Source organism: Cimex lectularius, unplaced genomic scaffold (assembly GCF_000648675.2).
Source record: "Cimex lectularius strain Harlan isolate CLEC.00 unplaced genomic scaffold, Clec_2.1 scaffold75, whole genome shotgun sequence".
NCBI classification, from domain to species: domain Eukaryota; kingdom Metazoa; phylum Arthropoda; class Insecta; order Hemiptera; family Cimicidae; genus Cimex; species Cimex lectularius.
Window position 1 is genome coordinate 1 of NW_019392758.1, and position 26,787 is coordinate 26,787.

Consider the following 26,787-nt stretch of genomic DNA (forward strand, 5'->3'; position numbering starts at 1 on the left):
TAGCCGAGAGTCTGACGCCTTAACCACTCGGCTACCGCGCCCCCCCCCCAACTCCCCATACAAGGTTGTAACCTTTCAAATTTTCACTCTTTTTGCCATTTTTCAAATGTCGTGCAATCAGGATTCGGTTCTTAGCTATTTAAGAAGTGGCCACGAGGAGCTGTTAGTGAAGTGATAATTCTTTTACTTATTAATAATCCATTATGTTTAGTGGCCTAATTGACCAAAATACTTCTTTCAATTAATTATTCTTTTTATGTAAGGTCTTGGTTGAGATGAAAAAGTTAGTGTCACAAGCGGGATTTGAACCCACGACTTTCGGCTCTACACCTCTGCTCTAACCACTTGAGCTATCGTAACTTCGACTTTCATCTCGACCAAGAAGTAATTTGGTCAATTAGGCCCCTAAAAATAATGGATTAATATTTAATAATATAATAATAAGTAAAAAAAGTATCACTTCACTAACAGCTCCCCATGGCCATTTTTTTACTCTTTTTGCCATTTTTCAAATGTCGTGTAATCAGGAATCGATTCTCAGCAAGTGGCCACAGGCGTTGAGCCGAAGGTCGAGGGTTTGAATCCTGCTCATGATGCTTTTTCATCTCAACCAAGACCTTACATAAAACGAATAATTAATTGAAAACTAATTTTGTCAATTTGACTACTAAACAATGAAGTTTTATTACTGTTGATGTCGAAAACCAAATTGAAAAAGTAAAAGCAGTGAATGTTATTAATTTGTTTAAACATAACAAATTTCTAGAGCTGTAGATAACGACGGTAGAATATTTATAGGTCGAAAATCATTTGGTGATGAAACTTTAGGAAATGATAAAACAACAGCTTGCTTCCACACAGAGGGAAAAGTTGATGCAGTTTCGGAGAAATTAAAAATATGTGCTATATATTTAATGGTGAATGGAAGGGAGAGCAAAATTTGTATTTATTTATTTTTTTTTTTTTGTATTTTATTATTACTTATTTTAAGTTATTAATTTATTTATACTTCATTATTACTTATTAAAACTTATTTTAAATCCATTATATTTAGTTGTCTATTGACCAAATTACTTATTTTTACTTAAGGTTTTCGTTGAAATGAAAAAGTTAGTGTCACGAGTGGGATTCGAACCCACGATCTTCGGCTAGATATGCCGCTGCTCTACCACTTGAGCTATCGTGACTTCGGATTCCACTCGGACACCAACTTCCCATCTCAACCTCACCTTTTGAATTTTCCCTTCTATTTGCCATTTTTCAATAAAAATAATTTAAATCCCCATAAAATAAATCCTCATTTCTTTTCAGCAAAAATACATAATACATACGCCGCTGCTCTAACCACTTGAGCTACCGTTATTTTTAATCTTGACTTCAGATTCTTGGTATAATTTTATTTTAATCTATAGCATTTTATTATTCAAAGAGGTCTTGAGTTTTAAAGTGAAGAGGGTTTGTGATATTAATTTATTCATCGTATTAAAAGTGGATGTTGCACGAAAATTCAATTTTTCCGTGAATTACATGATGCTAGGTGATGTATGTGTTTAAACAATTTTTTTCTCTCGTTAACAATATTATTAAAAACAAAACGTCCAGAATTTAAGTCGTTGAATATTGCAACAAAGGTAATAACAAAAGTGACAATCGAGTTGTCAGTTTCTATCGATTGTTGTCAAAAGCCGCTTATAGAAAACCTTAACACTCCATCCCTAAAAGCCTTAACAGCCAAGTAGGTAACAAACAAGCACAAATACCAAGTCATCGTGGCTCATTGGAAATCGCCTCGCTTTTAAACTAAAAAGTTCTCTTGCTTTTCAATAATAAAATGGCTTTGGAAGCTTTAGTCGGAATAAAAGAAGATCTTTTTAAAACGGACAGGTACAAAGTGGACAGTGACAGCTATGATGTAGGCAATTTCAAAGATTGCCTGAACCTGGAGCTCGCACCTATGGCATACGTAAGAAAAACCTTATACATTTTTTTTTTTATTAAGCCTTTTATTATAATTTTACTTGAGAGAGTTGAGTGTTTTAGGGCTTCGTATTATTCAATAAGTTCTGACTTGTTCACTAAGATATTTTAATGGTAGCTTTTGCAGTAGCTCCATTTATTTTTGATACCTTTATGAGATCATTGCACGCAAAATATTTTTAAAAAAGACCTGCAGAGGCCAAAACTTGTTCTTGCTGGTCAAATAAGCCACCGGCTTTCCCTGTTCTTGGTGCGCAGAAACAGCTCCAATGCTGTGAGCTGATTGGATGTCACCGGGATTTCGCCGAACGCTAAAAACTCGTTGCGCACTGCACCAGTCAATTGCCCAAGTAAAATTTCGCCAGTGTTTCACACGTGGGACTAGCGACTGCGCACATGCACACCCACATGCTACAATTTGCTTCCTGTCACACAACACTTTTTTTTTAATAACAAGAATCATTTAAAATACAACCTTTCCTATTTTGTACTTCTATCTTGGGACAGTGCTCACTCAGGCTCACTTGTGCTAAGCATGTAAAGAAACAAGCAGAATTGGCAAAAATTGCGGGATATTCTGTTTGGAAGAAGGCTTATGTGCTTCTATACCGCTCAGGTGTGGGGTATGAGGAGGAAGGTGTGCTATATGTTTGTCAGATTTTTTTTATTTGCCTCATTTCATTCACTTCCTTGAAACCAAGTGGACACCATGTCAACTTATACAATGAGACTTCACCTTAAATACCTAGTAAAGTTTCCATGCCTGGCCACCTCCTGGCGTTGAATGCATAATGGAAGATGCGTTTTGGGTAAACAATTTTATGTGCCTGGTAAGGAAATAAATCTCGGATCACCTTTCATGGATGGATGGAAAAATTACTGGAAAAGGGCATAATTTTTTTTTTAAATTTACTGTTGAGAAATTAACATATTTCAAGACATGCATCTAAATTGAAGTTTAGCAGAGGAAGACTACCGAGTATAGGGATAAAAGAGGCGGCTACAAAACCTTCTACACCTCAACCTCTAGTAGATCTATAGTACTGCCCTGTTTTTTATAACTCACTGGCCAGTTTCAGGCCATGCCAGTGGTTCCTTAGTGGAGGATCTTGCTTGCGGTTTTTCCTGTTCTAGTTCCAGGAAACCTGCACCTACATAGACCTTCACAGAAACAAAGTGCAGTCTCCTCTTCTTCCTGATAGTATCTGCACAATGTTTCTTCTGTCTGTACTCCTGTCTGGTGCATGTACTTTCTTAAATGACAGTGCCCTGTCAGGAGTCCAACCAGAATCCTGGTTCGGTTGCAGTTACTTTGCAGTAATTCCTTTGTAAGTTTTGCAGATGGCCCTTCTATGAATCTCTTTGCCTCATACCAGTGGTATTGTTCACCAAGTTTTGTACTCATTAAGTTTCTACTTTAAGATGTATCCTCTTGTGGCAAGATGCTAAGCCACAGTAGGGTTCAGGACCTAGAGGATCCTTATTGGCTTCCTCTTTGGCCAACATGTCAAACTTGTTGCCTCTATGCCCCAATTGCCTAGGGACCCTGCCAGGGACTATCAGGTAAGCATGCCTAGAAAACAATACAGGAGTCGATCCCAGTTATATTATGATGAAGATAGAGAGAGGCAAAATGTTCTACATAAATTAGGAGGAGGACGCTCAACCATCTGCACATGCTCTGTTCTTAATGTATTTAGAAAAGCAGAGCTGGTGAAATGTGGTTGGCACATGAGGAAACAGCTTGTTGTGTGGATCAAATGGGTGGATGAAAAAAAAAAAACTCAGATTTTTGCAGAGCTGCCTGGAGATGCCCGGGATTTTTCATCGGATAATTCAATATTTAGTGTTTTGGTCCAAGAGTACTTTTAATTTATATTATACCTTCAAGAAATTTGTTTTATTATAGTCTGCAGGTTTCATTCTTTCTTTTCAGACTGTTCTCAAGTAGTCTTTGTCCCAAATCATCCTCCATTCTCTCCCATATCCATCACCTATAGAGTCCCCTAATGCTTAAACAACTCTGCTTCGCTTTTCTGCTGTTCATTAATGATTTGCCAAAAAGATGAATCTCAAATTTACCTTCCTTCCACTTCCCCACTTACAAGCTGCAGTTGTAATAATTGAAGAGGACTTAAAGTCAATTAGCTCCTGGGATGCTGAAAAATTGGCGTAAGTTGGACTTAGAAAACTCCCAGGCTATTGTGTTTGGATTCAGTCCTCTTCTCCATTCCTTACAGTCCGTTTACAATTAATAATCATTCTACTTCCTTCTACTCCACTGCAAAGAACATTGGGAATGTCCTAGATCCGATCTTGTCCTGAAATCTCCCAGATTTCCCGACGCTGCTTCTCCTCCCATCAGTTCTATCTTCCAGGCTGCCTTTTTCCATTTAGTCCTTAATTCCTAGTTTCCTTCTTTATTATTCCCCCACTTTGGTTATAGATTGAATACGAGGCTCTATGGGGAACTTTCAAATGGGCTTAAATGTCTAACGAATTGTTTTGTACGTTTTTTCTTCAGCTCTCCGAGGTGGTCCAACATGACTGATGTGCGCATATTTATTTGGCTCCTTCCTATATCAGATGTATTTCCTCACTTTTAGACCATTCATTCCTCACTCTATCAGCTCAGCCCCATCTTTTCCTTTTTCAAATCCCATTTCCTTGATTACTTCTTGTCCTTATAACTTGATACCGAAGATTTTAGACTTAGTTTAATTTACATAGCATTCAACTTCGACAACCAACTCTGGGCTTGGCTGCCTTCACTCAATTAAAGTTATTAGAACAACATTGGTTTGTAGGGTGCTTAACCGGAATTTGCCCATCAGGGCTGCTGAAGATTGGGCCAATAGCCCAAAACGTACAAATAATAGAAACCATCACTATGTTCGTTTTTTTCTTCCAAATACCCTTTATATATATTTGGATCCATGGATAACATACAGTTTACAAAATAAACTTTAAAAAAGAATTAATTAATTTGAAAAAAAAAAATTGGCAAAATCTGTATTTTTTGCCTCTCCTTTCTTAAAACCTTGGCATTATGCTATTTGTCAGACTTGTGATTTTAAATTTATTTACTGTCACTTTATTTTGGGTAATAATAATTTTCAAATATTTCCAGCCTGATTCTGCCATTGCCGAGTTTACTCAGGATGAAGCTGGCAGGCCGATTAAAATTCAAATTGACCATGGTACAACCACTCTCGGATTTGTCTATAAAAACGGCGTAATCCTGGCCGTCGATTCGAGAGCGACTGGCGGAAAATACATCGGTAAATCTATCAATGCTTTTGTGTATTTCCTTCTTAATGAGTTCTCCTTTTTTTATTTTAAGGTTCCCAGGGGATGAAGAAAATCGTCGAGATAAACCAATTCCTCCTGGGCACAATGGCCGGTGGTGCTGCAGACTGCGTTTACTGGGACAGGGTCTTGGCGAAACAGTGCAGGATGTATGAATTGCGTAACAAGGAAAGAATTTCGACAGCAGCCGCTTCAAAAATCATGTCAAATATGGCATACAGTTATAAAGGAATGGGCCTGTCAATGGGCATGATGATCGCTGGTTGGGACAAAAGGGTAAAAATTCATATTTTTAAACACTTCTTTTTATTTAAAAAACTTAATTTTTTTTTTAAACACAAGGGACCTTCTTTATATTACGTTGATTCTGAAAGCACACGTACGCAGGGAAATGTTTTCTCTGTTGGCTCTGGTTCAGTTTATGCTTTTGGCGTGTTGGATGCTGGTTACAATTTTAATTTGACAGATGAAGACGCTTATGAATTAGGGCGTAGAGCCATTTATCAGGCTACATTCAGAGATTCCTACTCTGGGGGTCTCATTAGAGGTAATTCAACATATTACTTTTTTTTTACATTATATTAACGTTAATTAATTTTTAGTTTATCATATGAAAAATACTGGATGGGAATGTATATCAGTACAAGATTGTAAGGACCTTCACTACAAATACTATCCTACTGAATAAACACGTCGTTTGCATTTTTTGCATTAAAAATAATTCTTTTTTTCAATGTATCGTCAATAAATATAATTTACATTTAATTTGATATTTTATTTTTACCATACTGAGCGATTTTTGTAAAATGAGTTTTAAAATGTATGTATATTTTGTTATTACAGCATAACACGTTGACTGCGGTTGTCATGGCTGTTATTTTAAATAAACCATTAAATCAATTCGCCAGAGTATTTTCAGGCCTGCAGTCAATGGTGTTAACTGCCATTAAAATTTGACTTGATAATATTAAACTTTTTTTATTCCTGTCGTTGGATGTTGCGCATATGAGGTTAAGGTTACATTAAATTCACTAATTTCGTGGTCCGCTTGACCAATTAATACATTACAATTAATTAAGGTTTTTAGTTGAGAAGAAAAAAAAGAGCAGGTCACGATAGCTCAAGTGGTAGAGCAGCGGCGTATCTAGCCGAAGATCGTGGGTTCGAATCCCACTCGTGCCATTAACTTTTTTTCATCTCAACTAAAAACCTTAGTTAATTGTAATGTATTAATTGGTCAAGCGGACCACGAAATTAGTGAATTTAATGAATTAACTGAAGTACACTTCACTAAAGTTCTCCGTCGCCATTTCAATTGTCAAGAATCCAAACCGATTACACGACATTTGAAAAATGGCAAAAAGGAGGGAAAACTCATAAGGTGGGGTTGAGATGGGAAGTTGATGTCCTAGTGGATCGAGGTCACGATAGCTCAAGTGGTAGAGCAGCGGCGTATCTAGCCGAAGATCGTGGGTTCGAATCCCGCTCATGCCATTAATTTTTTTTCATCTCAACTAAAAACCTTAATTAATTGTTAAGGTTACAGTTAGGAATCGACCTCTTTACAACCTTGATCACCATGACCAATATTTACATATTTGCCTCTTGTGCAAACCACTTGTTTTTCCAAATAATTCTAACCTCGGACTGCCAAAACCCGAGGTGGGTGATTTTCAAGGAATATCAGTAAATAAAAATAAATTACACCTGATGAAGTATGTGAAATATGCTTTTATGAGTGTGAAGATTAACATGTTCTTGCAGTAGACCTTAAGGGGAGCCAAAGGAGGTTGTAATGTGTAAAATAAATTTAATTTAATAAATTAACCGTACAGATTAGTTGGGTTCAAACACATTGAATGTGTCAATTATTTTCTGGTATGGCCAATGATTGTTCTCTGCATTATTTTACAACTTTTGTAGGGAGAAATAAAGTGAAAGAGTGATTTAAAAAAAGAATAAGCTTAAAAAAAAAATTTAATAGATGAATAATTGAATGATAACATAAATTGATTGTTTTATAAAGTTTCAAAAGAAATAGATCAAAATTTTGAACATAATTTTAATTTTGACATAAAACTACAATATAATTATGATATACAAATTAGCAATTAATTGATTAAAAGTCAAAAATTTTGGAACTTACACCATTTTATTTTTGAAAACTCTTCTTGTAACTTAGTTTGGATCACATTCTCGATCATCGGAGTGATTGTGTCTCTGTAAGATTCTAAGACCCATTCGACAATCGGCCCTTCTAGACTGTTCAAAATAGACAAACCTGTAATTCTGACATCCAACTTATCAAATTTTGTAATTTTGACTTTTGTCAGAGTGACATTGCAGTGAGGCAGCAGAGTGACGGTCAACTCGATGAAAACAGAGTTTTTCCCTATGCCGACGTAAACATCACCAGTTTCAGTAATGAAAGACATATAAACTTTGTAAAAAGGAAAGTACAAGCTCATCTCATTGAATCCGACTTCAAAAGATAGCTTATATGAAAAAAGGCTGTGCTTGATGCTCGTAGGTCCCTCTCTCGTAATCGATGCCGGGTTTCTAAACGTACCATTGTATCCTATGAATCCTCCATTTACGTTAATATCAAGGATTGTTGTAGTAAAAGTAACATTTATAGGTTCTATAGGTACAGAAGTTTCATTATTCGTCAGTAAGATGAGCCTGACTTCAGCTAGCAAAGCATCGGTTAATATATCCAGCTTATCCGCTCTTTTATTCAAATCATGTTTCGTAAAAGCAAAACTGCCGATCAAAACACTCGATACACATATAAATACGAAAAAACAATTCATGTTGGATCACTAGTAGCAGTTACACTAAATAAAGACTGAAGATAATGATTAAACAAAAAATCAAAGGTCATGTAAAATCTGACGATCCGTTGCTTTGTCAATTCATGAGATGGCAGATAACATTTCTAATAAACAACAAAGGAATGATTAATCCTATTTTTGGAAATTTCTATGTCCGATTACCTAAAACTTTATTACTCATTAATTTCAGCATTATTGCTGACTCAGTTTTGTTATTTGTGTTTTGAAGAGCAGTATATCAAATTTAATAGTAAGTAACCATAAAAGCCATTTAATTTTGTTTTAAGGTATAAAAGGGCTGATATAAAAGGCTTTTTTCAAAGTTAAAAATGTAATTTTTTATTTATCACAAAAAATGTATTAAATAAAATAAATACAAACACACACAATTCAAAGCAAATTGAATAAACAACATATAATATTTAAATACATTACATAAATATATGACTTATAAGATTGACTATGCTTGTTTCTGTCATCACAAAAATTTATTTAAAGCACAATTTATAACAAAACAAAGAATATTGTGATACAAATTACATTAAAAAACAGTTGACTAGGTTTTTACACTGGTCCAAAAAGTGCAATTAGAAACACAAAAAAATACATTTTGACTTTATATGTATATATATTTAGTCATTTTTTAAAGTATGTTACACATATGGTAACTCTCCCTTAGCTTTTGTAGGCTTGGTAACTGGATTTTGCGAGTAGACAATTGTAGCTACTACAATTAAACCTATAGATGCCAGAGTGTTAAGGTATATAGGTATGCCAAAAAGTATTCTAGCGATCACAGCAGTGAAAACGAGTTCAAGAGCGCCTGCAAAAGTCTTCAGTATTGAGTTCAGGTATTTCAAGAAGAAACTTGTTACGATACCGATTGCAACGTTGTTGATTATAACAAACGCAACCTGTAAATTATAGAATACAAAATAAATAAAAAACCACAAACAGTAGGTAAATAGTACCTTGAAATCCAAAAATTGTTTGTAAGTCTGTGAAAAAAAGAGATGAGTGAATTTCCCCTGCCATGTAAATATGACGACCAGGCATATAATTGAATTTATATAATGGTAAGCGTTTTGAATGTAAACGTTGACTTCTTCGGCATGCATTTTTAGTAGATATTCATTGTAAACTCCAGCCAAGCAGGAACAAAGAATCTGAAAAGATTTTTTTTTTTAAATTGTTATGCCAAAAAATTCAAATTGACGAACCTGAGCGATAAGCAGTAAACTTCCAAGTGAATACGATATACTGAGTTCTTTCTCTCCAATTTTTAAATCAGTCTTGTCAGGCATATCTCCAAAATCGATCTGTTTTACCATACATCCCACAGTCAAAACGACCAATGATAGCCATTGCTTAAAACTCAATTTTTTATTAAAAATAAGCTAAAATAGAAAAAAAGTAATAGTATTTATTAATTATGATAAACCATACCTACCATAACATACCTGAAATACAATGCCAGTCAACACCACCCTCATTTGCAACGCAACAAAATATGTTGTAGGATCAAAAGTGGAAAGGTTCATGTAAGTCAAGTTATTATACACAGCATAAAGACTAGCAGGGACAAAATATAGAGCAAATACTGCAATTTAAACAGAATACAAACAAAATGTTTCCTCTGTTATTAAAAATAAATGTAAAAGATAAGACAAATTACCTTTCATATTGCCTTTAAATTCCATCACTAAATTGAATAAGGAATACCTAAAATAAGGAAAAAATTAAAATTCAAAAACACTAACAACCTACCCTAAGAAATAATTGGATGTAGTGTATGGTTTATACTGTAATGCAGGTCAAATAAAATTTTTGCAATGCATATTGTAAATAAGTATAATCCTTTACTAATAGGAAAATCTCCCAAAATTTTATGTAAGTTTGTCATCTTTTTTATTTTACTAGGAACGATTATTCGGAAATCGTGAGATAGTCTGGTGTGATGTAGGTTTCAGAAAAACATTTTCTTTATCTTGCCAATGTTTCGATCTTTATCTAGATCATCTTCAGGGCCTGGGATTTACAAACATTGTTTATATTTAACAAATACATGTAGGATGTGGAAAAAAGTGAATTTATACAATGCAAAAAATATTTTTTGTATTGTATAAATTCACTTTTTTCCACATCCTACATGCATTTGTTAAATTATTCAGATATATAAAGATTATTCAGAAAATGTTTTTCTGAAACCTACATCACACCAGACCGCATCTCACGATTTCCGAATAATCATTGACTAACGGTCACTAATCACCACACACTTTACTAGGAACCTCAATTTCCCTAAATACACAAGTATAATATTTGAAAACAATTTTCATTTCAACCGACCTTATATAAAAAGAATAATTAATTGAAAGAAGTAATTTGATCAATCAGACTACTAAACATAATTGTTTTAAAAACAATCTCGGCATCGGGAGACTGTATCTGATATTATGTTTAATTAAACATTAGGGCTTGAGCATTTGGCTAACCAATAAGTTTTGTTTGTCAATTTTTGTTATATATCGTTTTAGGGCTGGCAATTTACAGTGGTAATTTTTTTTTAATGTTTGGGGTTGAATAATAATTTCGAAAATTCTTTCCTCCATTGCGATCATGGATTTATAGTGGAACCCCTATAAATTAAAACCATACTTTCAAAAGTGCACTTTTTCCTATAAGCATAAGCACTTTCCTTAGTGCCACTTCGCACACCTCTATTGTTGTGAGAATGCATTACTGAAGTGGTAACCAGGCTAATATTTCACATTTACAAAGGCTAGGACAATCTCTGATTCTTCCTGACAGAGTTTGTATGTTTCTGTCTCTGCTTTGCCATTTTAGTAAATATAGAGGCCTGTAATTTTCCTCTAATCTTGTCTGCTGAGAGAGAAGAGTTCCTCCATCTTCCTTTTTGAGAGATTTATTATATGTTAGCTAGCCTCATATCTGGTGCTTTTGTCCAGTGCATGAGTTATTCTTTCTCAAGCCATATTTTAGATATGTTTTTGTGCTGGATACACAATTTTTGTGTGACCATTTTTGCATTTACCGAGGAGTGCTCATGGGTTGGGTTAAGATTAAGTCAGGTATAGTTAGGTTAAGCAAGGTTAATGCAAAAGAGTTCATTAAAGGACCACCTCAGAAACTAAAGACAGAACTACTAAACCTAGGATGTGTTATGAACTAGAATGTTAGTATGATGCTGTCTGAGGACTGCAGACTCTGGAGGCATAAGTACACAAACCAGCAGAACAAGTCTGTAGAGATATTGCCTAGAAGACACTGTAGGACAGACAGACTGTAGGTACAAATGCTAAAATTCATACTCCTCAGGGGGGAAAAGGCCCTAAATAAGATGAATCCTTAAAGTTTGGAAGCAACCCTTCAAATGCATATTTGTTAACTTTTAACATGATGCTTATGTTAGGTGAAAGGTAAGGTTAGGTGAAATAGTTAATGTTAGATGATATAAGTGACTAGGCCCTGAGTCGAGCACTAACAACAAAAAAGCTTAATAATTAAAGTTTTTTTTATATAATTAGATGGAAATCATTATTTTTAATTAATAAAAATAAAACCAAGAGTGCCTTCTTAAATGAATAATAGGTCGAAAGTGAAGTGCCACATACACTCAAAGACAAAAAAAAAAAAAAGGGACACTCATATTTTATTGCTTATTTCAAACCATATGTATTTTTATCGTTATATCAATTACAACAAACTTATTTTAATATAAATAAAATTAAACGAGATCAAAATTCATGACTTTTAATAAAACTGATTTAATTATGATGATTTGAAAGAAAATTCACCAAAATATCAGAAAATCATTTAGTGATAGATTGAAATTTAACTATTTATTATCTAGTTTTGCTCTTAATCACATGAATTATCTCCTCTGGGCTCAAGGAGGGCCTCGAGTTAACTAGGCATCAAGTAAATAAGCAACCAGATTTTATTTTGCAAAAGAGAATCCCGTTCTTCAACAAGACTGGTTTGAAGCTGTTCACTGCTTGTTGTAGGCGTTGGACAATCTGTCTTTATCATGTCCCATAAATGTTCTAGAGGATTCAAGTGAGGCATTGTGGTAATCCCTACATACTCCAAGTAATGGGTGACAACTCAAGCTATATGGGTAGAGCATTATCATGCAGTTGTTGTTTGCCCAATAAATGGGGTGAATAGGAACTCTTCTTTTAGAAGATCTTGCTCAATGTATCTTAGTGCAGCTAAAGACCCATTCTGTATGATAATCAGTTTGATATGGACATGGACTCTACCCCATGCCATAACTGTCTTTGAAAAGGTTGTGCACATGAATTAACAATCTCCACATATGGTCTTGGTTATCTAATTGCTGCAAACCAAATGGGCACTCATATGTGAGGAACAGAACAGCTCCCTTGTTCGAGTGTCTAAACGAGAATAATCACCTTTCTACTCTATGCCTCTTCTGTAGTAGATAACCCGATGCAGGATGCTAGAGACTAAGCTATTCTTGCGAAGCCTTCTGATGACTATTTTACAGCTCATCAGTTTGGAGTTGACTACTTAACAAGGAAGCTGTCAAAAGACTTTTACGTATAGTGGTACGAGCAATAATGTCATACATCGCGGCTGAGCACTACCTTCTATTCGATTGAGACTTCCAGTAGCCCCTGCTAGTCCTTTGTGAATTTTGGAGCGCAGAACAACCATAAGCCTTGTAATGGACGCCACATCCATCGTTAATTTACTCTTCAAGCTTTTTTGTTTTATCTTTGAGTGTATTTTCCAAGTCCAATTATTTTTTAACTTACTGATAAGAGTACAGGCCAAAGGAGCATATTAGCTTTAAGAATTCTGTGAGCAGAACTGCTAAAGCTATATCGTAATTGTAGTGGTTGTTTGACTCCTGGGATGCCGTGACGAGCCATCCTGCGAAAAGAAAAAAGCTCCAGGACTTTGACTTCAACTTCAAACATAAAACTTCGTTCCTCACCTTGATTGACGAACAAAGTTATGTAAATTGCGAAGATCCATGCGGCCTGCTTAGTCGGGAAAACCTCCTGTAGATTCGAGGACAACTTCATCTTTGTCCTAGTGTTTGTCACATTTTTTACGGTTTAATTCATCACCCACGGGGAGATAAAGAAAAAGGAAACGGGGAATTATCAGATTTATTTGTTATCAGATATGCAGGCCGGCCAGATTTCAAGAAAGTTCTCATCTTTTATTTTCTTTTTGGCATAAAAATAACCATTTTAACCAACCGGCAAAGGAAATAATACATGGACAATATCCATAAATGGCAATTGAATAAATAAAACTGTCAAGGTCAAAATTTAAACCTTAACGAATTATTGTCCAATGACAAATTTACAAGTGACAACAAACTACAAAGGCGCAAGGCGAAGGTTACTAAACAAGGTTACTATACAGGTCTCTTTCAGACTGCAATGAACTATGAAGTGACTAATTAATACAAGTCTCTCATACTTAAAAAAAAATTGACTAATGCCATTGATGCCAGAGATGTGAACTAGCCTGATAAACTTACAAACATCTAAATAAAGACTTCAGATTTATTCATCTCTAGATCCACAATTATAATGTTAATGCTGCATAAAAGAGTGAATAAATAAATGATTGTCATATAAAAAACATTTGTTAAAACGTAGTGGGGCTAAGACATTGATCAGAAGTGTCATGGGTGTCAAATATATAACATCCTTAGTTAAACGCTCTCTCTCACACTCTCTCTTTCTCTCTCTTTCTCTCTCTCTCTCTCTCTCTCTCTCTCTCTCTCTCTCTCTCTCTCTCTCTCTCTGTGCGTGCGTGTGTGTGTGACGAGAGTGTGAGAAAGGCATTGACTATGAGTGTGTGACTCTGTATTGTGAGAGAAAAGAGTAAGTGAATGTGGAGCGAGCAAGTGCATGTGAAGATAAGAGAACGAAAGCGAGTGTGAAAAAGAGGGTGAGAGTGGAAGAGAGTGAGCGATTGAATGAATCTCGTTTTATTTTAAAAATCCCGTTCGTTTGGTTTTATTAAAATATTTGTCACTGATACTTCAGAAAACCCCAAAACAATAGTTAACTTATATCCATGGGTGTGAACAACTAGCTGATAAACTTACAATATTTTAAATAAAACCTTATCAGTCTTTATATAACTTTATAATGTTTAATGCTAGATAAAACATCAAAAAATCAGTAGAATTAATGGCCTTTATTTCTTAAAAAATATTCCATTTTTGATGAGTTATAGCAACAAATCATGTCACTAAATATCTTGACACAACAAGAAAATTCAATGTTGAGCCATAATACCTAAAACATTGATTACAAATGTTATAAGTGTCAAATTTTAACATCCTTAGTCAAACCCTGATTCAATGATAATATTTGTCACTGATACTTCACAAAAATCGACAAACAATAGTTAAATAATATATCTGGATAAAACAGTGAATAAATCAATGGTTGACTTGTGTAAAATCACTGAATGGAAGTGTTATAAGTGCCAAATATGTACATCCTTAGTCAAAACCTGATTGTTAATATTTGACTTCTTGTTGCTAATGTGAACGATTTGTCAACCAATTTACAATATTTTAAATAAAATCTGCAATCTTATCAATCTCTATATAACATTAGATTGTTTAACGCTTGATTAAAAATTATTTATTATAACATTACTAGATTTAATGGCATTAATTTGTTAAAAAATAATCTATTTTCTATGTCAGTAAACATCTTGACAAAACAAGGAAACTCAGTGTTGAGACGTAATGCATAAAACATTGATCACAAGTATTATGAGAGAGAAATCTTAACTTTCTTAGTCAAACCCTGATTCAATGCTAATATTTGTCAATTAATTAAGGTTTTTAGTTGAGATAAAAAAGTCAGTGTCACGAGTGGGATTCGAACCTACAACCTTCAGCTTTATCTCAACTAAAACCTTAATTAATTGAAAGATATTAATTGGTCAAGCGGACCACGAAAACTAGTGAAGCTAATATTTGTCTTGATACTTCAGAAAAACACACCAATGTGAGTAACTAGCGACAAACTTAGATATTTGAAATAAAATCTTCTACCTTATCAATCAATCTCTAGATATAATATTAGAATTTTTAATGCTAGATAAAACAGCAAAAAATCATTAGTAAATTTAATGACATTTATTTATTAAAATATATTCCATTTTGTACGAGTTACAGCAACCAATCATTCTTTATTAACTATTTTAACTGCACAACAATTTTAAATGCTTAACAAAACAGTAAATAATTCAATTTTTGAGTGTTAATGACACATTATACAAAATACCATTAGTAAGAGTTATAGTAACAAATTATGTTGTCACTAAACATCCTGACACAACAAGAAAATTTAACATTGAGACAGAGTGACTAAATTTGTGACTAGAAATGCTATGAGGGTCAAATTGACATCAAACCTAAATCAATATTAATACATGTCTATTATACAAAAGACCTTAATGTGATGCCAGGAATGTAAGCAAATTGGCTGACTAACTTACAAATTTTAAATAAAAACTTCAATCTTCCCTATTTTTTTCTATGATTTTTAGCAAAAAAATCATGTTTTATTGGGTGTTTTGACAGCTTAAAATTTCAATTATGACATTTATTTATCAGATTTAAAGGCTGGTCAGATTTCGAGAAAGTTCTCATCTTTTATGTTCTTTTTGGCATAAAAATATCCATTTTAACCAACCGATAAAGGAAATGATACATGGATAATATCCATAATTGACAATTGAATAAATAAAACTGACAAGGTCAAAACTTAAATCTTAATGACTTATTGTCCAATGACAAATTTACAAGTGACAACAAACTACAAAGGCGCAAGGTGAAGGTTACTAAACAAGGTTACTATACAGGTCTCTTTCAGACTGCAATGAACTATGAAGTGACTAATTAATACAAGTCTCTCATACTTTAGAAAAACAAATTGACTAGGGTCAGTGCCAGGAGTGTGTCCGAATTTGCCTGACAAACTTAAAAACATACAAATAACAACGACAATCTTACTTACCTCTGAATGCACAAAAGGATGTTAAAACAGTGTAAACTCAGACAAGGGTTGAGCGTCAATGGCATACAACATAAAATATATATAAAAAAAATTGTTAAAACATTATCATTGATCCAAGCATGGGCTTTTTCTCTCCCAGATTAAGACACTCAGCTAACATAGGTCTAACTCTAACAAGAGGTCATGCCCTGCTGTTTCTTCTTCCTTCTGACTATATCTGCACAGCTTTATTTCTGCATGTTATATATATATATATATTCCTCTGGGGTCTCCAGTTCTACTATTATTAGTCCTAACATATCTTAGGTTTAGTAGATTAGTTTCTGTGATGGTCCTTTAGTGAACTTTTTCACTTTTTTTAAATACTTTAAGAATTCTGAAGTAAAACATAAAATAAATAAAAATCCAAAATTGTAACATTAAATATTTATTTACAATTCTGCTTAACAAACATTTTTTTATATTAAACTATTTATATTTTTACCATATTTTTTCTCAACAAAATATCATGTAACACTGTTTTTTTGTTCTATACTATATGGATCATCCTTTATGTCATGATTAAACACAGAAGTAAAAATTAACGATGTGAATATACTGAATCCAATGTTAAATTAAAGTGTAACAACGGAGGATCCATGTCATCGTTTACAAGAATATCAATGATTTTTATTTTAATAAAAGGCTAAAACCATTCAGTTAACCACCTTTCATAATTTGCCTTGCCTTCTTATAAGTATTATCTATACAAAGCAATGTTTTTAAAAGCGTTAAATAAATGGATTTTCTTTTTTTTTCTCCTCTTTTGGAAATTGGTATATTAGCATTTATAAATTTAACTATTCTAAAATACTAATAGTTTATGAAATGAGTTCAGTATTCTTCATCGATTAATAACTTTTGTGTAATTTAGGATGAACAAAATTAATAAAAACGTCATGGCCAAATAATAATAAAATGATATATACAATAATACAAGTTAATTAAGTACAAAGTTAAGCAAAGAAATAAAAATAATTATTTACAAAAGTATAATTTACAAACTTTACAAATGCTCAAATAAGTACCTTAACAATTAAAAACATAATCAACATAAAAAGGGCAATGTTTACATTATAAAATGATTTGTAAAATTGTCTATAACAAAAATAAGTACTATCACCAGTTACAATCTCTTTGATTCTAACAATGCACTTACTTTATTCTCAAATTTCCTCTTTTTAAATATTAAAGCATAGTTTTTTTTTATCTATATACAAATAATTACAAGCAAAAATATTGGAATTTCTTGCATTTGTCTTCATAAATTTGATTTAATAAATTACACATTTTATCACTCTACCCTTGTGATATAATTGCACGTCATTATTATGTACCTTTTCTATTATGTACATATAACAAATAATGATATGTTAATATACATATATATAAATATTTATAAATATAAATACCTAAACATTATGGACGCTATTTACGATTGGTTCAACAACAATATGACATTCAAAGTTTGATATTCCAGATCTTAAATTGCAATTTTGAAAAATCAACTTGAAATAGAAATAAACTTCCCTGAATTTATAAAAATAAATTTCCCTAAGACATTCTCCCAAAGCTGACTCTGCTTAGGCTTCTATAGTGCAAGTGTTATAAAATATAATAATTCATACTATTATTTAGAAGAAATGCAGTGACCTAAAGAACCCTAATAGTATTTCTGAAGCATTTTTTTCAACCTATTTGAACATAGGGAATGTATCATCATCTTTAATACTGTTATCTGTGAGGGGGAATATAGGCTTTGATCACATTTGCACCTCAAATGCTTTGACCGGCGTTGTGTTATTCGAGTTTGTGAGGAATGGGTTGGTTCCCCTCTGCTGGGACAAAGGAGGAGGTACCCACTCGGATTCAAAGGGATCGTTTCTGAAAGATGTCGTGTCCAACGACTGCGCCCGAAGGTGGGCCAAGCCTGGTGGCCTACTACTCGCCACGGCTGCAACTTTTCCGAGCCATTGGTCTGGCCTAGGAAGCTCACTTATTCCTAAAGGTGGTGTAGCCGGTGGTGTCAATACCGACCTCGAACCTCCACTGCCTTCGATACTGCTCATATTAAATGAAACTGCATCAATCCGTGCGTTGAAATCACTAGTCAATGAAGTATCTGAAACAATCATTTAAAAAATAAAATAATCTGTAAAGCGTAAAGCATGATTGTCTATAAACAATCCTTCTCATCTATGATTTTGTCTGCAGAAAAGTTTCAACATTTCCATGATTGGTCTGTGAGTTTCCACAATAAATAAAAAATGTCAACAAGGTGAAACATTTTTTTACATTTTACAGGCTTAAAAAATATTGACAAAATAATAGTCAGACTTAGTACTGAATGTGGAAAAATTTTGAATAAGTTTGATAGACCCAACCAAAATGATAAGGGATGTTGCAAAAAAATTATTTTTTTTTTCTTTAAGTCAACATGCAAATTTGTAGATGTTTCACATTTAGTGGCCCTACACCATCAGATTTCTATAAATTTGTTTGTCTACGAGGCCCACATCATCGTTCTCTTCATAATTACTGCAAAAGTCAACATGGCATAAAATTACATAGCTTATTTGTTTAATTTTCATTTAAATATCATAATAAATTGATTATATTGATGTATTGATGAATGATATTTATTGATAAGGTCAATTCTTTCTATGCACATAAGCCACAATTATCACCCACTTTTTGGTTCAGGGTCTTATTTGTCCTAGTCTCCTGGGGCTGATAACAGCTTATTTTTCTTTTATACTATACATTTCCTCTAATAAATACATGCACTCTCAATGTACAGAAAAGGAACACAACTATATAACTACCAAGAACTATTTACAATTAAAAAAAGCTCTGTTTCCTCCAATAATTGGAACAAGGTGGTCCAAAGACTTGCTACCATGCTCAAGCAGAATTCTGTTATCAGATGGCATTCCCACTAGCTCTCTATATGGAGCCAAAGAATACGAAAGGTAGAAAACCCTTCAATTAAGTGGTCACATTGAGCAACCTTTCTCTACAAACTGGACTCAAGAGTTAGTTTCTGTTTATCAGCCTAGTATGGCCTATTTTAGCAAGTTGAGTATGATCCTCAACCATGCTCGTTTTAGGCCTACCACCACTTGCCACTCCTTTTTAATTACGTTGTAAAAAAACTCATATTGTTCCAATTTTGAAATTTGTCAGTCTTTCTAGCCAATTATAAATTATCCAAAAACAACACATTATTCAGTATTCATCAAAGGTCAAGAAGTTTGTCAAAATTTGTTTCTTACCTGGTAAAGTGGATGCAGGCAGTGGATCGTTCGTCAAACCAAATATATTTTTCCCAGAATTATTATTAGAAAAATTCTACAAAAAAATTAAAAGTTTAAACACAACGTTTTTAAAAAATATGTTTAACTTTAAATATACCGTCGATGATGAGAGAATGTCATCTGCGTTGGACAAGAGTTGAAGACCGTGGGATAATTCCTGGCACATCGCGCTCACTGGATCTGCTCTGTCTACCAAAGGAGAACTCTCAGGGATAGGGCTCACTGGGAAAACAATTTCCAAATTAAATTAATGTTAAATGGAAACTATATTAACTGTTTAAACACCTGTTACAAATTAAGTCAAATATTACAACAAACAAGACAATGGAACTTCTACATTTTTTTCATCGGTGAAATTTTAATAATTAAAAACACAATAAACCATTAAATTTAAATGCTTACAACAATTTTGAACAAAGCAAGTGTGTAAGGAAGGAAAGTGACTTATTCTTACAATTTTTTGTTTGTTTTAATTATACTTACACTCAGTGGGCTTCAATACTTTTTATTATATAAAACGGTTATAACTACTACTTAGGGTAGGAATGATAATAATTATTATATCTATGGCTCAACCAATATTGGGTCAACTAATTCAGATAAGGTCGGGGCACATTGAATACGGTTAAATATCAAATTTTGATCTTCACAGCCAACACTTTATTTGTATTTGACTCACTTAAAACTTTAGCTGGCAGCGAGTAAAGTCTTAATCTGTTCGGAGGTCGTACTTCATCGGCTATAACATTACTCTCAATTATTGAAATGATCAACGATGTTAAGGTTCAATTTAGAACAAGGGGCCTTCAAATAAATTATTATTTGAACAACGGAGTCGGGATTTTTTGCAAACTCACTTATGAATTTTGTCGGGAGAGAATAGAGCCTCAAACGGTCCGGAGGTATCAACAAATTCTCTTCAGCTATAAAAAACCAATTATGGTCGAGTAAACAGTTAAAACATTTACAAATGCTTGTAAAAAAAATCTGAGCTTAACTCAGACCCCATCAAGAATGGTGTATAATCATAGTATTTGTCATACTTAATTGTATAAAATATTATTTATGAAATAATTTTAGTAGATTCATTGAATGATCTAAAAATGCTGTTATTGTATAAGGATAGAAGCCATGTTAGAAAGTTTGCTAAATTCAAAAATTAAATTTAAAAAAATGATTAAAAATATATAATTAAAAATTAATTAAACATAAATAATTTCAAATTAATTTAAATAATTCAAAATAATTCATTAAAAACTCAGATTAAATGTTTCAAAAATTGATGATCTGTTTATGTTCAACTAAAACATTATGATAGTTATGATCAACATGTGTAAATCCAATCAAAAAAAGTTTAACAAAACTAGCAATGTTAGTGAATTTTCGCTGTTTAATTTTCTTTGGCATTACCTGGCGTCTTAAGATGTATGAGGGGTGCCGAAGAGGGAGGTTGTCTATTATCAGAATTCCCTTCGAGAGACATTGATCTTGTACGTTCTTGATTACTCGGTAAATCAGTAATCCGCAAAGAAAGTTGCCTTTTGAACGGTGAAGCTTGATTCAGGTGGTTGAACCCTCTGAAAGAGCCTTGCCGAACCAACATTGAAACAGTAGCATGTGGTCTCTCTATAGCGTGAGTGGGCAAAGGTGGTTTGGTGGTAGACATGACCGTCGTAACAGTTTTGGTTGGTGGTGGAGGAGCTTCTGTCGCTGTAAAATCAAATTTATTAAAACATGTGAAAAAAATTGTGAATCTTTGTCATAAATAAAGAAACATACTCGGTACAGGAATATTATTGTTCTTATTCGAGTCACTAGCCAGTCTTTCGGTAATAGTTTGGGCCCTGAAAGAACCCTGCCTTGTAAATGTTGAGCTCGCAGGATCAAAACTCATTGTGACCCCACATTCTTTCTCCCTCCTTTGTTTTCTTTCTAAGCATGCAGCAAATGCACAGCCTACAGCATGACTTAATCGTTCCCCCTAAAATTACAAAAATTACATTAAGATTTTTGTTTAATTTTTGTAGGTAGTCAGTCATTCTTACAGTTTCTTTAAGTGCGAGAAACCCGTGGCACATCCATCGCCGTGTGGTGCCGTCCCTGCAAATATAGGAAAAACCTTTGTCGTGACTTCGGTCTGGAGCACAAAAGGAAACCTTTTCAATCGTCTGATCGACAATCAATCCTTTCGTCTCGTCTTCAACCACCCTGAGACCATCCCCAGACACAAACAATACAGCTTTAACAGGCCTCCTTCTTGAGTTCTTTAAAAATTAAAAACAAAAAAATTATAATTTATATTAAAAAAACACAGAAGGGGAAACTTTCAATAGCTAAACCATCAACTAACTTAAACTTAATTTTTTTTAAAACTTAACTAAAACCACTTACTTAAAAATACACTTACTCTTAAAACTTTAAGCGCTTCTTCACAGACTTGCATCCCTCTTGATTCAAAGACTTCAACACAGCCAAGGTACTAAAACACATTTATTTTTATTTAAAGACAATTTTATGTCATCAAAGCAAAATTGAAAAAATAGACATAAAAATGTAAACCAACTTAGTTTTTTTAAGAAAATGATATTAAATTAAACTTTTTTTGATATTTCAGCAAACCCAATGGTGCAAGGAGAATTTTTTTAATCAAAATAATCCCCAAACTATGAACAGTTGTCAAATATGAAATAGTGACATCATGGTCTGTAATGTTAGGCACAGCGTTTAAAAGTGAAATGTAGAAAAATATTGCTTGGGTCAATTGCTAGAAGGGTTTAGTCACCTGAAAAAAGATGATTCTTGGAAGCAGATCAATCATGAATAAGGCAAATAATAGAAGGCCAAGTACAGAGCCTTGCAGAACTCTGGAGGAACTATAGACTATGATTACTTAGAATGAAAGAATTTAAGAGAAAGCAATAAAAGAAATCTGCTGCTTTTGACTTTTATGCTAAATTTAATCGTTATTTAATTTGTCAACCAAATTCTGCTGTTACAATCTTTTTATTTATGCTACAATAATAAACTATCACAAAAATTATCAATTATAACTGTACTAACAGAAATTAAATAGAAAATGATAAATCTGCTGGTCTTGTAATATCTGAAAATTTCAACAGTCAACTTTATTAACCAATTAATTGATTATTACAAACTGTTTATTTACGATTTTATGACATTATCTCCAATATAATTAGCCTTATATTATTATTTTAAAAGACAGGAGTGAGGACAATTAGAAAGAAAACACTCACTTCTTTCAATGAGCTTTTGAGAAATAATGTATCCCATTCATCAGGACTATGAAACTATGATTTAATACTTTAAAATGTTTAAATATGCCCTTTTATTTACCATTTTGAAACCTATGATTTCAAATACAATTTAAAAAAATTGAAATTCTATAAAACCAGATCTAATCAAAGGCTAGTAGGTCCTATAACAAAAATCTAGCCCTACAAATTGATATATTAACAATGATAAATATAACTATATCAATAAAACTTGAAATAAAAAAAACACCATACATCTCATTTTTTCAAGAATAATTGTAAATCATATGATCGGAAATTATAATGAAAATGCTCCCCCTTTTAGGGTAGTAGGCCATGACAAAATATTTAAGAAAATTCAATTCTATTAGCTTATAAATACTTTTTGCATATTAAAAATACATGTAATGTAAAAAAAAAATCACTAAATGCTGAAAAAATCAAATAGAATACATGCTATAATTGTAACTGTTTTATTTTCAGATTAATTGGGCTGAATAAGAATTTTAAAAAAGTGTTGTTATAATTTTATTATTTTTATAACGATGAGTGTTTTCTTTTTCAATGTAATCCATTTATTTATCCAAGCAGTCAGCATGGCTTCCTATGTTTTGTTTATTTACCTTAACTTGAAATGTACAAGTTCCTGCCCTGACGGCCGCCTCGTCTGCTTGCCAAAGGTGCGGCTTAGAGCTTTCTGGAACGTGCTCCTTCCTCCGCCTGAACGAGTCCCTGAAACTTCTTCTGAGTCGATCCATTCTTTTAGGTGAGCCTCGCCGTTCACCCTGGAAAAAATAAACAAATATGGTTTAATAAAAAAGCAAGGCTTAAAAACGGAATATGTGATTTGTTAAATGTTCAATGAACTCTGGAAAGGTTTTATTCTCCATGCAATTTTTTTTGTTAAATAAACAAATAGATGTACATTAGAGATGAAATAAGCTGGCGTTTAATTTTATAATGAATTGCACAGCCATTTTTGACAAGAAACCTAATAACAACCAAATGTAGTTTGCATTAAAACATGTTCTAGATATTAAAATGAAGACTCATGAGTCATTGCTAACACATGATCTAGGCTTGTTAACTTTCTTTAGGCATTTTCAATCTTGGACAGCTTTCAAAATTTTGGCGAGCAAAGAGGGCTTCTTTCTTTTTATCTGCTTAATGAGGGGGTGGAGATTATTTTTTTCTTCCAACCAGCTATACACAAATATTTGGATATGTTGAAGTGCATGTTGATGGTAAGTTCTTAAGCTTAAAAATATTCTCACCATTGATATTTTTTAAGCTGGATAAACAATTTTATTTTGGCGTAACCATTTTTGTGTTAACAGAGAGTGTGTAGGAGTTATGCTAAGGTTAGGTCAGGTTAGGGTAGGCTTAGGTTAAGCCAGGTAGAGTAAGAATGGACTAATGCGAAATAGTTCATCAAAGGACCATCTTGGAAAATAACAACAGAATAAACCTAAACATGAGAACTAGAATGATAGTTAAGACTGCTGACTGGACACTGGAGTATGAAGTATAGCTCGAAACAGCAGAAAGAATACCATAATAATATTTACTTTATTCGACCTTCTGTTAGTGTGAAGGTCTACGTAGGCTTTAGATTCCTACTCCTTTGATAGGAAAGCAGGATGCACATAGGAGTTATTTGTAAAGCTTTGGGATTTGATAAAAGCCTTAAACTTAATGACGAGCTAAAAATAATAATGGAGATTGCACAATAGACATCGTAAAGGTGGTAAAGAGGTCGACTTCGTTTAACCTTTAGGGGCAGTCGATGTAAGCTGTTAAATGCTAACTTAGACTAGGTAGGGTTAGGGTTAAGGATGGGTTGGGTGAGGTTAGGCCTATTTTTCTCTCTCTCTCTCTCTATCTACCTCCTTCTCTATCACACACACACTTTCTTCCTCACTCTCTCTCTCTCTCTCTCTCTCTCTCTCTCTCTCACACACATATTCTCTCTAACTCTTTCTCCCTCTCACTTACTTTTTTAACTGTCGTTCTCCACCCCTTCATTTTTGGCAATCTGCATCAATTTAGTTTCCTCTCTCACTCTCTCTCACACTCTGTCTCTCTCCCTCTTCTGGACAAGCAAGTTCAAATTATAATAAGGACAAAATAACGCAAAGAAAGTTATCAGAATGGAGAATATACAGATCTATGATCAGCTTAATTAAGTATTATTTTATTATTATTATTTTTAAATCGTTTTCTACCATTTTGGTCTACCTATTCTCACTGTTTTGGTCTGTCATGCTCCGCTTTTCGCCATCTTTAGTGGTGGATCAAAATTGCGAGGATAGTTTATAATCCAAGATAATTAAAGTCCAACAAACTAAGTATTCATCACCCCTAAGACAGAATTAAGCATTATTTAGAGATCGTGAGTTACGGTCTGGTGTGATGTAGGTTTAGAAAAACATTTTTTTAATCGTGTGAACGTTTCGATCTTTATTGAGATCATCTTCAGAGCCTGGGGTTTATAAACATTGTTTAAATTATACAAATACATATAAGATATGAATATGAATTTATACAATAATGTACACAATACAGAAATTTTAAGTTTAATCGAAATATTTGTACTCACTCAAAGTGTGTTTTTTGTGTAGATGTGTCACGGTTGTGTGTCGTGTTGAGAGTGTTAGTGAGATATTAATGTTTTTTGGTTTTTATGTTTGATTTTGTAGGAGTGGGGAAGGAAGTTGGGATAGAAAGACCTGTTTCTATGAGGAGTCGGCTTCTTTGAAAAGCCCTTAATACAGAACAAAACAAACATAAACGTAACTTTTTAGAAATGATTTACATCAACAGACATAAACACATATACTGCAGAACAGACACAAACTCGGCCGTATCTATGCTAATATCATAAATCAAATTCAATATCAATAACATACATATAACACACAAAGCAGATAAAACAACCCATTTATTTTTAGTGGACTAATTGACCAAATGACCTCTTTCAATTAATTATTCTTTTTATGTACGGTCTTGGTTGATGATATAATACAACATAAAAAACAATCATTACACTCCACACATCAAACAATTCTACATGGTCCAAATTCCCCACAATTTATTTCTCCTTTCGCTAATAATCTCGTCTATAATAATCCTGAAAGGCTATCTAGGCACGACAAACCATTACCCTTTTTTCTTTGTCGGTCCATTCCTCAAAGAAGCCGACTCTTCGTAGAAAAACGAATTTCTATTCCTACTTCCTTCCCCATTTCTTCAAAATCAAACATACATAAACAAAAAACCTTAATATCTCACTAACAGACTAACACTCTCAACACGACACACAACCGCGATAATCTACACAGAAAACACACATTTTGAGTGAGTACAAATACTTTGACTAAACCTAAAATTTCTATGCTGTGTCGTATAAATTCATAGTCATATCTTATATGTATTTGTATAATTTAAACAATGTTTATAAATCCCACGCGCTGAAGATGATCTCAATAAAGGTCGAAACGTTAGCACGATAAAGAAAATGTTTTTCTAAAACTACATCACACCAGACCGCATCTCACGATCTCTAATAATTAATTAACGATTACTAAATACTCCGTTCTTCTCGAGTAAAAATGTGTGGTGATTAGTGACCGTTAGTCGATAATTATTCAGAAATAGTGAGATGCGGTCTGGTGTGATGTAGGTTTCAGAAAAACATTTTCTTTAACATGCCAAGGTTTCGATCTTCATTGAGATCATCTTCAGGGCCTGGGATTTACAAACGTTGTTTAAATTTAACAAATATATGTAGGATGTGGAAAAAAGTGAATTTATACAATGCAAAAAATATTTTTTATATTCAATCAAAGTCCCCCTCAAAGTGTCTGTTTTTTGCGTAGAAGTACTTTGATTGAATGTAAAAAATATTTTTGCATTGTATAAATTCACTTTTTTCCGAATCGTACATGTATTTGTTAAATTTAAACAATGTTTGTAAATCCCAGGC

General features: G+C 33.2%; 3 protein-coding genes across 4 annotated transcripts in view; 1 reads left to right on the forward strand and 2 right to left on the reverse strand.

Annotated features, from left to right (window-relative positions):
- Window positions 1-1,648: 1,648 nt before the first annotated feature.
- On the forward strand, window positions 1,649-6,051 carry LOC106670460 (proteasome subunit beta type-5-like). The gene is made up of 5 exons (XM_014400840.1): window positions 1,649-1,963; window positions 5,108-5,258; window positions 5,321-5,562; window positions 5,629-5,833; window positions 5,889-6,051. The coding sequence occupies exons 1-5, from the start codon at window positions 1,832-1,834 to the stop codon at window positions 5,972-5,974; spliced, it is 816 nt and encodes a 271-aa protein (XP_014256326.1). The 5' UTR covers window positions 1,649-1,831; the 3' UTR covers window positions 5,975-6,051.
- Window positions 6,052-8,502: 2,451 nt separating this feature from the next.
- LOC106668378 (UDP-galactose transporter senju) lies at window positions 8,503-13,537 on the reverse strand. The gene is made up of 7 exons (XM_014397075.2): window positions 13,108-13,537; window positions 12,926-13,043; window positions 9,796-9,842; window positions 9,581-9,720; window positions 9,341-9,517; window positions 9,092-9,286; window positions 8,503-9,034 (listed from the first exon to the last, which is right to left on the reverse strand). Exons 1-7 carry the CDS (start codon window positions 13,196-13,198, stop codon window positions 8,774-8,776), a joined length of 1,029 nt encoding a protein of 342 aa, XP_014252561.1. The 5' UTR covers window positions 13,199-13,537; the 3' UTR covers window positions 8,503-8,773.
- A 3,091-nt stretch (window positions 13,538-16,628) lies between these two features.
- The window catches only part of LOC106668367 (protein numb), a 66,463-nt gene continuing 56,304 nt past the window's right edge, over window positions 16,629-26,787 (reverse strand). For both annotated transcript variants that reach the window (XM_014397053.2, XM_024227360.1), the window contains exons 2-9: window positions 23,426-23,587; window positions 21,938-22,009; window positions 21,576-21,794; window positions 21,310-21,511; window positions 20,941-21,240; window positions 19,628-19,752; window positions 19,489-19,564; window positions 16,629-18,335 (exon numbers count right to left, since the gene is read on the reverse strand). In XM_014397053.2, coding sequence (XP_014252539.1) covers window positions 17,977-18,335; window positions 19,489-19,564; window positions 19,628-19,752; window positions 20,941-21,240; window positions 21,310-21,511; window positions 21,576-21,794; window positions 21,938-22,009; window positions 23,426-23,587 — 1,515 coding nt within the window. In that variant the 3' untranslated portion in view covers window positions 16,629-17,976. The remainder of the gene's footprint in view (window positions 18,336-19,488; window positions 19,565-19,627; window positions 19,753-20,940; window positions 21,241-21,309; window positions 21,512-21,575; window positions 21,795-21,937; window positions 22,010-23,425; window positions 23,588-26,787) is intronic.

What these genes read in the sequence shown, in the direction of transcription:
- LOC106670460 (XM_014400840.1), top strand. Translation starts at nt 1,832, where the DNA reads ATGGCTTTGGAAGCTTTAGTCGGAATAAAAGAAGATCTTTTTAAAACG. An exon ending in GACTGGCGGAAAATACATCG is followed by an intron (nt 5,259 to 5,320) that starts GTAAATCTATCA and finishes TTTTATTTTAAG; the next exon opens with GTTCCCAGGGGATGAAGAAA. An exon ending in CTCTGGGGGTCTCATTAGAG is followed by an intron (nt 5,834 to 5,888) that starts GTAATTCAACAT and finishes ATTAATTTTTAG; the next exon opens with TTTATCATATGAAAAATACT.
- LOC106668378 (XM_014397075.2), bottom strand. Translation starts at nt 13,198, where the DNA reads ATGAAGTTGTCCTCGAATCTACAGGAGGTTTTCCCGACTAAGCAGGCC. An exon ending in GTTTACTGCTTATCGCTCAG is followed by an intron (nt 9,287 to 9,340) that starts GTTCGTCAATTT and finishes AAATCTTTTCAG; the next exon opens with ATTCTTTGTTCCTGCTTGGC. An exon ending in AACAATTTTTGGATTTCAAG is followed by an intron (nt 9,035 to 9,091) that starts GTACTATTTACC and finishes TATAATTTACAG; the next exon opens with GTTGCGTTTGTTATAATCAA.